The following is a 15380-nucleotide window of genomic DNA, read 5'->3' on the forward strand; positions in this document are numbered from 1 at the left end:
TCTTGTGTTATCCGTATTATATCTGTTTGCCATAATTTCTTTATAGCAGCTCTGCTTACCATGGGCATGTAATCAAAGCTTAGCAGATGTGGTGTAGTTTGTGCATAACAATGTGGGTTTCAGTTGGACCGGTCTCAACTCCCTTATCTAGAAAACTCGGGCTTAGTGCAGTAGGAAGCAGCCCAACATTACAAACAAGGCCCACCACCTTACAGATGGTATAGCACTAAGTACATTTGTTGATTCTGTCTAGAACCTATAATAATTGAAATAAATAATTCATGTTTAATAATTAGACAGCATAACTTTAGCTATATTATAAATCATTAAGTATTACAAAACAAGCCAGGCCATGATATTTAATTCGTTTTATTTTGTATTTCATGTACGTTAGTATGTCATTTTTTCTTGAGAGGGATCTAACTTAAAGATCAGTGTCTGAGTGACAAGGTATAAGCTTTTGGATTTTAATGATAGAAGGACTTTTATTAATAAGTTTACATTGTACTAGGAATCATTTAATATAAGCTTTTGGTTACCGCGCTCCTTGTAGGCTATAGGAATATACTCCTCTCTCTCTTGTATAGTATGGATTTAGTAATAATAAGATGAGAGATTATCACATCGTGTAAGAGCATTTTGCATTAATCTATGTTTAAAAAAAAAAACCCACATTTTATCCAATCAACCCTCAAATTCTTTTACATCAGTCAATGTAAAATTGTGCAAAAATTCATTTTCTCGATAATAACTATATAAATAATATATACAGTTATTGTAGTTTTGTATTTTATTATTTTAATTTTTTTTCCTCACCTCTTTCTCTCACATCTCACCTTATGTATATTAGAAAAAATAAATTTTTATACTAAAATAAACAATAATTTTTGCATGAGCTGATAATGCTTTAATTCAAGATAAACTAATAGGTTTTCCCTTTACACTAGTACTAGTAGCATGATATTAATTTGCAACAAAGTAAAACTAACTTCACATCCTCAGTCCTAGTATGAATACTTGAATAGCAAACTTGTACTTGTATCTTAGAGTTGCATACTCTTTGTTGATGAGACCAGGATAACAAGTGTCCGACTGCTAAAATTGAAAGAATAGTCAACCGAAATAGACAAAAAGCTGATGAGGGAAAAGATGTCAGTAATCGTCTTCGAGTTTTTCACCTAAGAAACATTATTATTTTCAAGGCTCATTATAATCTGAATCACTTCTCCAATATATTATTTCTTATGCAACTTAATAATATCCATTTGAATTGTCAATCCAATAGATTCTGTCTAAACTATTTAATAGCTTGTGAGAGGCATTGATGAAGCATAAAACTATCCAATAGCTTTGCAAGGGCGGGGATTCTAGAGAATTTCAACAAGATGAATTCTTCCAATTTGTGTATGAATGTTCATTTCCCTTGGTTTTATAAACGGATTAGAACAAAAAACAAAATTCAGCATACTTGTGCGAATTATTATTATCATTACTTTATTTGGAAAAAGGTTCTTTGCCTTGATTCCTAAACGAAGACAAGGAGACTTCAACATATTATATGAATTTGACTATTGTTAGGATAAAAGTTCATCTAATGCATTATTAGTCCTTTATTTGGATAAAGGCTCATTTATAAGATACCTCATGCATTAGTTAGTTCATCATTTGGATAAAGGTTCATTTTCCTTTGATTATATTTATGTGTCTTAAGGGTCCCTTTTTCCCACAATTTTATTGGACACCCACATTAGCATTACCTATTTTATTCAAGCAACAAATAATGGATCTTGAAATTTCTTTGAAGTTCCAACATGCCCAAATTTGATACAATTACATGGGTTGGATTTTAGTATTAAGGATCCACATTTTTTGAATTGGGCTCATGGTTCATACACTTTATGGGATGGGCCCACGACCTATATTATCTCTACATTACATAACAAATTTATAGCCCACATTATTTCTTGACTTCACAGATTGCACATAAAACCTGGCAAAAATAGCCCAATACCATTAATTTTCGAAATTATTAGTGTTTTACCACTGTTTGAGAAATATTCAGCAATGTACCACTTTTTTAAAAATCGAGTTTGTGAAACTCGATTTTGACATGGAACTCGAGTCTACAAAAATCGAGTACCTTGAAAAGTCCACTTGGAACTCGAGTTTATGAAACTCGAGTTCCTTGTGATATTACTTTTTGTCTCCGTTTCAACACTTTCACTACCTATTGACATTCACTGATGCATGACTAACACGTGCTTCATGATGAGGTTGAAAAGACATACAGTTGAATACTTTTTGTTTTATTTTATTTATTACATCAGCTTCACCCAATTAAACCACCAACAAACTGACTCATAGAGGCAATAAGCATTATACCACAGGGAACTTGAGTTTTCAAGTGGAGTTTTCAGGGTACTCGATTTTTGTAAACTTGAGTTCCATGTCAAAATCGAGTTTCACAAACTCGATTTTTAAAATAGTGGTACATTGCTGAATATTTTTCAAACAATGGTAAAACACTAATAATTTCGAAAATTAATGGTATTTGGCTATTTTTGCCCATAAAACCTCTATTTTCTCTATATTATATTGAGCTCATAGCCTATTATATTTCCTCAATTCGAAGAATGGGCTCAAAGCCCTAATCTTGCTAGTTCAGAATTTGGGTTCACAACCCATGACATCGCCAACATCACCTGGTGGGCTCATGGCTTCTATTCCTTTGCAAATCGGTCTTGGAGTCCATGAAAATACATTCTCTTACTAAAAAATAGGCTCATTCTTCATTTGAATCAAAAGTCCAATATGAGCTTAAAGCCAGAGTGATGTTTTGTATCATGGACTTTCTCTATGAGAGCCCATTGAAGTTGTGAAGCCCATGCACGTCTTAAAATACCAAAGCATTGGACCCATTTGAATAAAAGAAAGTCAACCATTCAAGCCCAAACACAACCCACTAAAAAACAAAGGAGAGAAGCCTTGTGCGAGGTCAACCAATTGTGCATGTGAGAAAACAAGTAGGAAACTGAATTGGTTCTTTTAAAGACTTCACACTACAACCACAAAAAAAAAAAAAGCAAGTTGGTGACTTGAAGGCAAGACATCTATAATGGGGATTTATAATTAAACTTTCTAAGCTTCACACCCATGCTGCCAACCCATGGAACAGGCAATACCCCACTATCCTCACATCATTTGTCAACACATTTTGGGGGAAAGAGGACTAGCTTAGAGAAGCTATGGCCAAAACTCAGAGAAAGACCAAAAACTTGAAATTTTCCAACTACACATGATGTATCAAGAAGAAAAATCTTCACAAAACTTAAATCTAATGGTTCAAGTGCATGAATTTTTATGGAGGAAGCTTGGAATTATGGTTTTAAGGGCCTAAAGGTATGTTCACAAATCGAGCTTTAGGACTATTGATAAAATAAGATAAGATAAAATATAGTAAATACTAATGTAAATGTAAATATCAAATATTGAATATTATTATTAAAATAAACACTTACAGAAAAATAATGGTAGAAGTAAGTATTTTCAAGGAAAGAATGAAGATTACAAGAGTAGATAGCTAGGGAAGTAAGGGAGAATATGAAAACTAAAAATTAAGTTTTGATTACAAATGAAGAGAAGTAGGCCTTTTATAAGTAGAAACATGCACTATTTGAGTAGTAGGAATCATGGATGAATAGTAAACATTACATTTTATTTTATTTTTACTATTAATTTCACGAAGAGAATACTGTAGATGAATAATTCATATCAAATAATAGCAGTAATGACTTCAACAATTTTATCAATATATGCCGATGGTAAACGTCATAGCTGTGAATTATGGAATCAAACCTCAGCTAAATTTGGAGTAATATATATTTGTCTAGTGTCATAATTTTCCATTTAATATTTTTTTTTTTTTGAATAAGATTGTTTCAAAGACATGAATTAGTAAGAGATAGTCCTATTTTGTAGGCATTTTGGGTTGTTCTCAAGTTTTTTTCATGTTAAACCTAAAGTTTAGGGGTATTTTTGAACCACATAAAATCTAGTCCAAAGAAGGGAATTCTCTTATATATAGTGTGTTTATATATATTATAATTTTTAATTATTTTATTATTTTAACTTAATCATGTAAATTTGATGATATTTAAGGGTGTGTTTGGATACCGCTTATTTTGCTAAAATTGAAAAATTATTGCTGAAAGTACTGTAGATAAAGATAAAAGTTAGTTGAAATAGTACAGTGGAACCTATAAATAATAGCAAAAATAAGCTAAATAGTGAAATAATTTTCATTTTTAAGCACTATCCAAACGCATACTAAGGGGGTGTTTGGTACATGCACTTAAAAACTGAAAACATGTATTTAAAAATATGTGCGAAAATACATGTGGTTGAAAAATTGTGTGAAAATATGTATAATGTTACTTAAAAACTGAAAACACGTGTTGAGTGGGTGTACCAAGTATAAGGGTCTGATTGGTAGAGAAATTTGACTAATGTTATTTTTAGTTCTTTGAAATGCCGTATAGGTGAAAAAGTATATAAAAATATGTGTAATATTATTTAAAAATTAAAACTAAGTCGTTTAATAACTCTATCATAGCCTAAATATTTTAGTTTCATTTTACTTAAAAAATGAAAAATCCTAGGAACGTTTTCTTTCCTCCCGCCTAATTATAAGCCCGTAGTTGATTCTTTCACACACACACACACACACACACACACACACACACAATCTCTCTCTCCCCTCAATCTCATGTCTGCTTCAGCTTCACTCAAGCTGACCGCTCACCCTTCACTCCTCTTGCGTCACCACCCGGTAAATAAAATATGCAACCGCTTATTTACTCTACTCTACGCTTCAATTTTCCATTCATTATTTTTCTACTTATTATTTTCCTTTTTATCTTTAACTTTTAAGGGTTTCGCCGATGAGTTTTCCATAGTGACTAGAATTCCAAGGCCTTCCCGGCTCTTTTGCTTGCAAAAATCGAAGTACTCATCGCTCAATCTCAACCGTTCATCATCACCCTCCATTTCCACAGCCTGCTCAATCAATGGTGATAGCCCTGTAAGTTCTCCTCCTAACTATGAAGAACTCATCTCTTAATCTCAGCTGTTGTTGTTCTGTCTTTTTGACAATGTAGTAAAAGTTGTGGGTACCAATTAGTTGTCGAATAAGAGATTTGAGTTTCAAACTTCACTTAAACTGAAACCCAATTGGTGTTTTGGCCTAATGACAAAGAGCAGTTATTAGGAGCTGGCGCTATATGTTGAAATTTTATCCTGTGTATATATATATATATATATATATATATAACAATGTAGTAAATGTCATGTGGAAAATTCAAAAACTATGGGTAAGAATGGACGGAACTAGACAGAATGGCAAATTGAAAATGGAGTAAAGTTAAAAGATCGGAAATAGATTAAAATTAGAGGGTGTAATTTGAAATTGTACACCAAATTCTAATTAGTGTCTTAGCCAGATAATAAAGAGCAATTATTAGAAGTGGACGTTATATATTGAAATTCTATCGTGTGTATATATATATGTCATTGTTTTGGAAAGTGAAAAAAAAAAAAAAAAAACACTAAGGGCGAGATTGGACGGGCCTAGATGGATTGACAAATTGAAAATGGAGTAACAGTTAAGAGACTGGAAATAAATGAAAAAAAAAAATGAAACTTAATGGACTTGATTGAAAATAGATTAAAGTTAAGAGGGTGTTATTTGTAATTGTAGCCTAATATTTGTTTATGAAGCATAGGTTTTTGAAGGTTTATATAAGATTGCCGATTGGAATGCTAAATCCGTCTTTATGTTACGAGTGGTTGTGGTGGGCTTAGGGTTTGAAACTTTGGGTTTTAGAGTTTGGGTTTAGGGTTTGAAAAGAGAGGATTGATTGGCAAAGAAGGGTAGGATTTCTTGGGCAGCAGCAAATAATAGAATGTGTGAAATATATCAGGTTTTGTTAAGTAAGGAGAAGAGCTTGATTTGGAGTTGTAAAGAAGAGAGGAAAGGGAAAAGTTTGTTGCTGTTGATGGCTGTGTGGACAGTGATTGTTAGAGTGAACCAAGTATTCCATTATTATGTCAACTCATGGACTTATTGACTTATTTATTTATATATATTTTTTTAGTGTTGGGGGAGGGGGAATTTGAACCCTGGATGTTGAATGGTGCAAAACTGCAAGTGCACAGTATCGTAGTTTTATAGTAAAGTGATGATAAGAGTATCGTCCTTAGTGATTGGTAACTTACTTTTGACAAATACCAAAATTATACTAATCTCGATTTTATCTAGAGAAGTCACTAAGGTTTTTGTGATTGGAATTCAAAATAAAATCAATTTAAATAAAAGACACGCAAAGGAAAAGAAAGATGTTGCTTGAAAATCAACTTAATGAGAAAGAAACTTCTAGGAAATCGATTTCACCTAATACCTCACTATACTTTACTCATCTAGCTAATTGAATTTAATTCTCTCTGTTTGTTAGCAATCTCCAAACTCATCCAAAAGCCTCTTTTGATAGTCAATTGGAAACAATCTTGTTCATTATTTTACACAAGAGTATGCAATTTAATAAAGCAAGAAAGCATTAAGACCAACGATTTTAATACTACATAGGTTCATACAAGTCTTTCGATCTCTATATTTATCTATGCTGAAATATTCAAGATCTATCCTATAATCCCCTCTTTCGACAGCAAATCACAAGATTAAAATCATCTAATTAATGGCCAGTTAATTAGAAGCAATAAGCTTAGAATAAATCAGATAAACATAAAGAGAATTTGTTCAAATTAACATAGAAAAGCAAGCATAGTTCGAAACTAGATTACATCGTTTTCCTAGAATAAAGAAAGTTTAGTTCAGTTCATGCTAAAAATTAAATCCAACACAAACGAGTTCACCATAATTTTTCTGAGAAGATTTGAGGGAAAAAATGAACGCAAAAGAATTTTTTTCAGTGTCTTTTCTGCTTCAGCACTCTTTTCTGCTTTACTGTTCAGCGCCTCCCCTTTTTCTGTTCAGCCCTCTTTCTTTCTTTTCTGTTTCGGCTACCTTTTTTTTCTGCTTCAGCGTACCCTTTTTTTGATTTCTTTTAGCCCTACATTTTTAAAGTCCAGCCCACAACTTGTTGCAGCCTAACACAGCCCAAAAAGCCCAAAACGTTTTGCTTCAGCCCAAAACATCTTTTTTCAGTTCAGAACACACCACTGTTTCAGCACTTCTTTTTTTTGTCTTCTGTTTCAGCGCCACTTTTCTTTCTTTTCTGTTCAGCCCTTCTATTTTTGTTAAGCGCTTCTTTTCTTTTTTCTTTTTCAGCGCCTCATTCTCTTTTTCTTGCCAACTTCCAAGGCCAAAAATATTCTCTTTAGATGCTTCACATTTCTTTTATTTGAATAAATATTTATTTTCTTCAAATCTGGAATAAAATTTAAATAACAAAAATCAAGTCTAAAATCAACAAAATAAATAAAATTAGACTAAAGTTTAAAGTTGAGAAGTGATAAATTACACTCAATTATGCAAGTCATCAGATGTCTTTGTTGGAAATACTATGAAGTGCCAGTTGTGCCAAGGCTCTTGGCATAGTAGACTCATTGACTCTTAACTTATTATGATTAAAAAAAAAAAGACCTAAGAAAAGACTATCTTGCAAAAAAAAAAAAAAGAGGCTAAAATACTATTTACACCCTTTAAGTTTGAGGCTGCTTTTAAATTTGCCTCTTAACTATGCAAATGTGCAATCTACACATTCCAGTATTACAACAATGTCAACATGTACCTTTTGTCAAAATGCCCTTGATTTGCAAGTGTTTGATAAAATTACATATCTACCTGTTATTACAAATTTAACAATAACTCAAAAAAAAAAAAAATCAATAATTGAGTTAATCCTATATTATTTATGAATCAACCTGTTAAACTTGCAATTCTTGCACCCATTAGGCATTGCACAAGGGCTCCACACAGCATAAGATCTTACCAAGATTGGGACACACGTACAAACAATGATTAAAATCACTTTCTCCATATCTGCATTATTGTATGTCAGTAGTGATTGTATGCTTCCCTTTTGCATATTTTGATTTTATCTATGAAAAGGAGTTGAACATGGTGTTAATGACTCTTTTGGCTAAATATTGTGTTTTAAAAAACTATTCTTAAAATTATTGCACTTTTCAGACTGTTTGGTATTCAATCATAGATTTGAATTTGGATTTCAGTTCGTAGTGTCTTGAACTCATTATTTAACCTGAAACAGTGAGTTCAAGACACGATTTTATGCCCAACTGGCAGTGATAAGATGGGAAGTTAAAAAAAAAAAGGTATCATGTATGGTTTCACTAAACCTAAGTTGAAACAATGTCTTGAACACAGAAGACACAATTTCACATAAGATATGAAGACAGTGTTTCAACTTAAGCTAGATTGTATTTCTGGTGAAGTAGACAAGGCACTTTTGTGATATTTATTTACTTAAGATGTGTAATACTTTACTATTTAATTGTATTCCAGGTGAATTTGTCTTGAAATTAGGGCTTCATGATATTATTTCACTTAAAACATGAAATTGTGCATTCATGCTACGATCACAATGAGGCACCTTTCTTCTAAACTTGCCATGTCAATGTTGTTAGTTAGACCTAATCATGTTTTGAAGGCATATCCCAAGACTACCGTAGAATGCCAAATGGTTTGATAAGTGCACATTTTAAGAACCAATTTTGAAAACACAATATTCAACCCTAACACTCTAGTGGTAATATTATGATTTCACGGGTTTGTCCCTATTCTCATAAAAGAATGCACTTTTGTTTTCTTCTTTTGTGAGGTTAGGCTTATGGTGTATCAGATCCACCCAACGATGAAGGTAATTAACATTTTCAACTAATTTAACTTGAGATAGATAAATTTATATGTATATTGTGATGCTTGATATTTCTGTTTCATACCTACAAAATTAAATTCCCAACAATTCACGCCTTTGCATTTGTTTTTTAGGTTCCAAGGAAGGAAATGAAAGTAGTCAAGGAGGATCATTCTCATCCAATGTGTACTTACTACTTGCCTTTCAATCTCTTTGGATCAATAGAATACTGCTGAGTACTGATTTTTGTTGATGACATGATGATGGTGAGTCTATTGTGTTTTGGGTCAAATTTATCTAACCTCATGAGTTGATACATAGTTTAACCTTCATGCCTTGTCAACGTAGTTGTAGGCAAATGTTGCAAGAGGTTTTCCATGTGCCTAAGGGACAGAGTGCATACTGGAATTTGTAAATCAATCCAATAAGTTTTTGTAGAGAGCCATATATCTTAGCTTAGTTGTTGTTGAAAAGATGTTACAATTAACAACCTAGAGCAAATTCGCCCCCTTGACTTTGATAAGAATACTCAGTGAACTTCAATATGTTTAATAGTATTATATAACCTTCTTGCATGAAAAAAGAAAGCAGATTGTATCTTAAAAAAAAAGAAAAAAGAAAAAAGAAAGCAGATTGCATGCTGGTAGGTGATTATGTTGATTTTTATTCCCTACTTGCATGTTATGATACCCTAGATTGTGTGGATTTGATTTAATTCGATTGGATTAATGTGTGTTGTGTGAGCATGCGTTGAGTCACACATAAGGCATTTACTAAGTTGAATTGGGCTATATAATTGATTATGAGAAGCTCTAATTTTAAGTTGACTAGTCTTTTGAGGTATAGCGTAGATGTGGCTAGTGCTTTCTTAAGGTTGTGACCAATTTTAGATGTTGAAGAGTTTTTTCCTTTTAATATTGTGCCTATAATTAAAATACAAGCAGCGTAGGTCTGCAAAATGGACCTGGTAAATTCATTAATGAAAGAAAAGGTGAATTAGAAATTGTGCGATATAATTAGTAGTCAAAATGCATGGAAGGAAACCAGATCTTTTTATCCTATGAGAGCTTAAAAAATCCCACTCTTTAGTCCAAAATGCTTGATTGTTCTCTTTTATGAGCTACCATGAAAGTTGATTGGTTTAAAGCTGGAGACTGGGATCCTAGGATTGCTTTGAGCTGTGAAAAAATGAAGTACTTACATTGGAGATTTCTCTAGGTAATGGTGATGTCAACTAGGTCCCTGATGCAGTTGATGTATTATCTTATGTTTTTGGTATGTGGGTTGCCAAAAGTCAGAATGATTAGAAATTTCATTGTTTATTCTGGCACACAAAAGTTTGGATAGAGTGGCCTGCATGGTAAGGCACAAGTCAAAGTACTGGTAAGACCCTAAAGGAGTGCTTATCAATTGATTATTGATATCCAAACTCAAGTGGAGGGAGGTTCCATTTATTATTCTAATGAAATCTTAAAATTATAATCTTTCCAATACATGAGCAAAGTTGCATATGTATTAAAGGTGTATAAGCTTATAAAGAACTTATAAAGTTTCTTAATATCACTTTTGCATAATAGATAGCATATTGGCAATCAATTTGAATTGGTGGTGACTATTAACCTTTCTTTCTTCATTTCAACGTGGTGACACCTTGGGCTTTGCTGTTATGGTGGTGGTGCATGCTTCTGTATAGATAGGATATAGGCAAAAAAGAAAAGAAAAAGAATACTGTTAATTGAGAGAGAGAGAGAGAGAGAGAGAGAGAGAGAGATAGTTAAAAAAAACTTATTTGAAGAAGACAGAAAAAAGGGGTGCTGCCTTAAAAGAGAAAAAGAGAGTGAAAAACAAAAGGGAAGGACGACAAATCCAAAGAAATCTACAGCAGTGAAAAGAAAGAGAAACACTTTAGTAATGCTTAGCTGGATGGCTTTACCAAGAGACTTTTTTTTTCTTCTTTTTCCCAAATAAATTGAGCACAAGTGTGCCGGTCAGTTGATTCTTCTTTGGCTACCTCATACAGGAAATTCTTGCCTCTCCTATGATTTGCATTGATGGGATGGGTTTCCTCCAACATGTTTTGAATGGTGATTTCCATATTAGTATTGATGGTTCTATAATCAGGTACTAGCAGGACAACTTGTATTGACCGTAATGTTGGAGCATGCAAATAGAATGCATTACTAAGTTATAATAGAGTTAAAAAAGTATTAGGAATAATCACCATAAGTACTGGAATGAAATGGGTTAGATGTACATTTTACTGCTGAAGTATGTTTGGAAGGTTTTACATGCATTGATTTGTTTGTTTAATTCACCATTATATATGATGGTGGTGCTTAAACCTTTAATCATATATATATTGATAAGTATATCGATGCATTAAAAAGCACAAAAAAGGGGTGCTACCCTAGCATACGAGAAGTATCCAAACAAAGAGCCAAAAAGAAAACAAAATCAATTTAAGTTCAGCTTATCTAGAAAATCTAAAAAAAGATGTTCTGACGTAGAGGGGCAGGCAATCCTCTCCCACTTATATAAGGACTGTAGAAACAGGTACTTCAACTGAAATATTGAGTGTTCTTCTCCTTCAAAGCGTGTGTGCATTCCTCTCCCTATAAATACTCCACGTCAAACGCAAAGAAATTGTCCTCCATGTTGCTGCATTGTTGGCATTCTTTCTAAAATGGCCTCCCCTACGTGTCAATAATCAACTACTGATCTAGGCATAACCCAGCACAAGCCAAAGAAGAAAAGAATCAGAGACCACAGATCTTGATATACCTGACAGTGCAGGAAAAGATGATCAACTGATTCCTCATATTTACACATGCAGCACCAATCAGAATTCACAATTTCCTGCTTCCTCAAATTGTCAATTGTTAACAGTCTACCTTTGGCTGCTGTCCGAGTAAATACAGCAACACGTGGAGGAACTATAACTCGCCATATAGCTTTCCAAGGAAATCTACTGCCTCCTCCCTCCCTCAAAGTCTTGTAGTAATTGTGCACATGAAAGCCATGAATCCTTGAGATGGTCCAAACCAACTATCTTCACCTTCATGGTTTATTCTAGTGGGCATATATGACATCCAAAAAGCTGAATGGACCCTTATTCAGCTCTGAACTTTTATGGGAAAAAAAAAAACAGATTCACTGAACAGTGCCTCCTAAGGAATCCATATGATAATCTGCCTCTGTTGCTTCTCTATTTCTAGCTATTGTAAACAGCTATGAAAAATAGTTTGAGAGATGCCCACAACTATGGTTATGCCAGAAGTGGATCTTAGGTCCATCCATGACCTCAAAACAGAGAAACTAGCAAATGTAGCCCATACATTTCTAAATGCTGCCAAAGGCTCACTCCTTAAGGAACTAAAAAATTCTGAACATCAGTCACCCCAAGAATTTGTATTTCTTTTCTATCACCTTTCTTCAAAGAGAATCTGTCTCTGAGTAAATGGCTATGATGATATATGGAACTACTGTCCATGGCTGTTGTGGTAGATGCTGGTTACTCCTTGCCTTTGAAAGTCTCATTTGGCAATCTTTTTTTATAGGTAAGTAAACTTTATTGAAAATAAACAGAAATAGTAAAAAAGAAAACAGCTGCCCTGGTACACAGGGAGAGTACTAAGGGAAACATAAGCTAAATAAAATTACGTAAATCTAAAAATTCAAAAAAGGAAGGAATGGACCACTCATAGCATTCATCCAATCAAGCAAAGACAGTAAGAAGAAACGTTTAAACTCTATGATAGAACGCTTCTCCCCTTTGAAAGTTCGGTTGTTCTGTTCTCCCCCCCCCAAACAGTTGCGGCTTGATGCTGCCCAGCACCTCTATGCCAAAAAACTAGCAACTCAACCACTTGTTTTGGCATAACCCAAGAAATACCAAACAAGCTAAACACAAAAGTCCAAAGGTCATATGCATAAGAGCAGTGAAGGAGTAGGTGATCCACCGATTCCCAATCATTCTTACACGCAACACCTGTTAACAACACAAATTAATCCAAAGTGAGGATCTTTCCCTTAGTAGTTGTCCAAGTGAAGAAACCAACCTTAGAAGGAGCTTTCACCTTCCAAATACTTTTCCAAGGGAAAGTCTCATTTGTCAATAACTACCCCACATTATATTTAAAATTGATAGAGAATCTTTTGAATCACTTATGGTTTTTTTTTTTTACCCTTTTTTTCCTTTTATTTTTCGAGAATGATTTGTGTGTTAATCGTTGACTAAAAAAGTAAATTGGAAAATTAATAGGTCAAGTTATAGTATGGTACGACTGATTGCCATGAAAGGTATGCTGATTCCCCCATTTCCAATGATGCGTCTCATCATAATAATTAGTTTTGTTTCATTGGTTCTCCTCAAATTTTACTAACTAAAAAAAAATTTGGCTCTCTACAAATTTTGCTATGGGACTACAGGTTTGGGTTAAACTACACTCCTTGTTTCTCTTTCTTTTTTAACCTTAAATATGATGAACTCCTTGTTGTTGCCTTCTACATTCTGGAATTGTTGATTTGCAACATTCTTGGCTTGGAAAAATTTCCAGGGTTTGCTTGTTTGCAGATATAATTTGTTCTGAACTGTGTGTCTAGTACAGCATGTGGCAGTTTGGCATACTTCTGTTTCTTCCCTCTTGTAGAACTAAACCAGTGCTTGTAAAAGGTGGAAGTGCACTCTAGAGCTTCTACTATTTGAGGAATCAAACAGGGTATCTTACTTTTTCTTTTTGGGTGTGTATTTTTCATTAAATTGGGTTACTAATGTCCAAGTTGGGTGCCAAGTTATGCTGTTTCTAGATAGCTGAATCCTGAATGTCAAAATTGCTTTCTGCACGGTAATCTTAAAAGCAACTTCCAGTTATTTACTACTCTTGTTAAGGCGTGTATGTATTAGCCAAACCTTGAACTATTTTTGGAAAGTTCATTTTCCTTAGCATTGATTTGTTATACTTATTACTCTTTAACATATTGTTGGAACTCATCAATGACAATTTATTGCACTCTTGTTCTCTAAAGGTCTTCAAGGGTATACCTGTATTGATTTTGTTTGAATCTAGTGGTTAAGAAAAAATGATGCGGCCTTATATCTAAGGAGGGTGGTCTTGTTTTTAAGGATCTATGATGTCTATTTTGTTTGTTTCCCTTCTCATGATTAACTTCTCATTTTCCTACACATCTTAAAGCATGACCATAGTTTTATATTCCTATCATGGTAGTGACATAACCTTATTGGATTGGTTGCTGAGCTGTTCCTTCGTGGTTGATAGTGGGTGGGATGTTTTCAAGCCTGATGTGATCGGGTTGGTTGATACTTAATCTGAGCCTGATTGATCTGTGATCAACCCTAATTATTTGCTATTTGTTAGTCTAAATCCAATTGTGATTATATTATGTCAACATCATTTGCTAGCATGGGGGTAAAGATGCTTGAGAAAAAATTCTCTAAGGACCATAATATCTCCTATGGCTCTGTGTGTTATTCCATAGCTTTCTTTGAATGAGAATGGCCTCTCTCTCTCTTCTTTTCTTTGAGCAGTGAAGAAAGAGCCCAAAAAGATAACAAATTAAAACTACAAAGAAATGGAATACATATTTGGATATATGTCTAATTACTTTGGTTTCTTTCTGGAGTAGCATGCCAGCAGGAGCTTAATCTTGTTTGTTCAATTTGGCAGGATATTGAGGAAATTAAAGAGATATGGAATTTCGGGAATATTGTCCTATGGGCTGTTGAATACTGCCTACTATCTTACAACATTTCTCTTGGTTTGGTGAGCCAAATTATAATGCGCATTTCAATTTTAATTAATATCTAGCCACTTTCTTTCAGTGTACACAGTAACATCAGCAAATACAAAATATGCATAAATGCTATTCATTACTTTGATTAGTTTGAAATCTAGGAAAACCGTTTGTAATGCCTTCATTTGTTCTCACACTAGTTACAACTCCATCATATATATTCTTAATCAATTTAATATACTTTAGAGGAACTCTTTTCTTTTCAAAAACCTACCACAACCTCTCTAGGTATTCTATCATACGCTTTCTTTATATCAATAAAACTATATGGAGATCTTTCTGGGATTTTTTATATTCTCAATTAGATATCTAAGAAAATTGCTTTTGTGGTAGACTGCCTTGACATAAAACTAAATTGATATCCAACATTGTTGTTTCGTGTCTTAACTAAGAAGTATGGACATAGTCATGACATGACACCAGACACAATAGCATGACAATTCTTGAAAAATTAGCACATGACATGGTGGGAATATGACAATTATTTATTTATTTATTTTTTTGTATTGGTATATGGGTATGACAATTAATAATGTAATTAATATACATTCTTAGGTATATTTTATGTTTATTTCAAGTTTTCAAAATAAATAATAACTATCAAAATCTTTAAAAGCATATCTAAAATCAAAGAATTTTTTTTTTAAACAAAAAAAATTTATTTCCCCTCCCAACACA

General features: G+C 33.3%; 1 protein-coding gene across 2 annotated transcripts in view; it reads left to right on the forward strand.

Moving 5' to 3' along the window:
- Window positions 1-4697: 4697 nt before the first annotated feature.
- The window catches only part of LOC126723435 (uncharacterized), a 51922-nt gene continuing 41239 nt past the window's right edge, over window positions 4698-15380 (forward strand). For both annotated transcript variants that reach the window (XM_050426829.1, XM_050426830.1), the window contains exons 1-5: window positions 4698-4828; window positions 4931-5080; window positions 8861-8894; window positions 9026-9077; window positions 14576-14671. In XM_050426829.1, the coding sequence (XP_050282786.1) occupies window positions 4766-4828; window positions 4931-5080; window positions 8861-8894; window positions 9026-9077; window positions 14576-14671 (395 nt within the window). In that variant the 5' untranslated portion in view covers window positions 4698-4765. The remainder of the gene's footprint in view (window positions 4829-4930; window positions 5081-8860; window positions 8895-9025; window positions 9078-14575; window positions 14672-15380) is intronic.

The sequence above is a fragment of the Quercus robur genome, chromosome 4 (genome assembly GCF_932294415.1).
Source record: "Quercus robur chromosome 4, dhQueRobu3.1, whole genome shotgun sequence".
In the NCBI taxonomy this organism is placed as follows: domain Eukaryota; kingdom Viridiplantae; phylum Streptophyta; class Magnoliopsida; order Fagales; family Fagaceae; genus Quercus; species Quercus robur.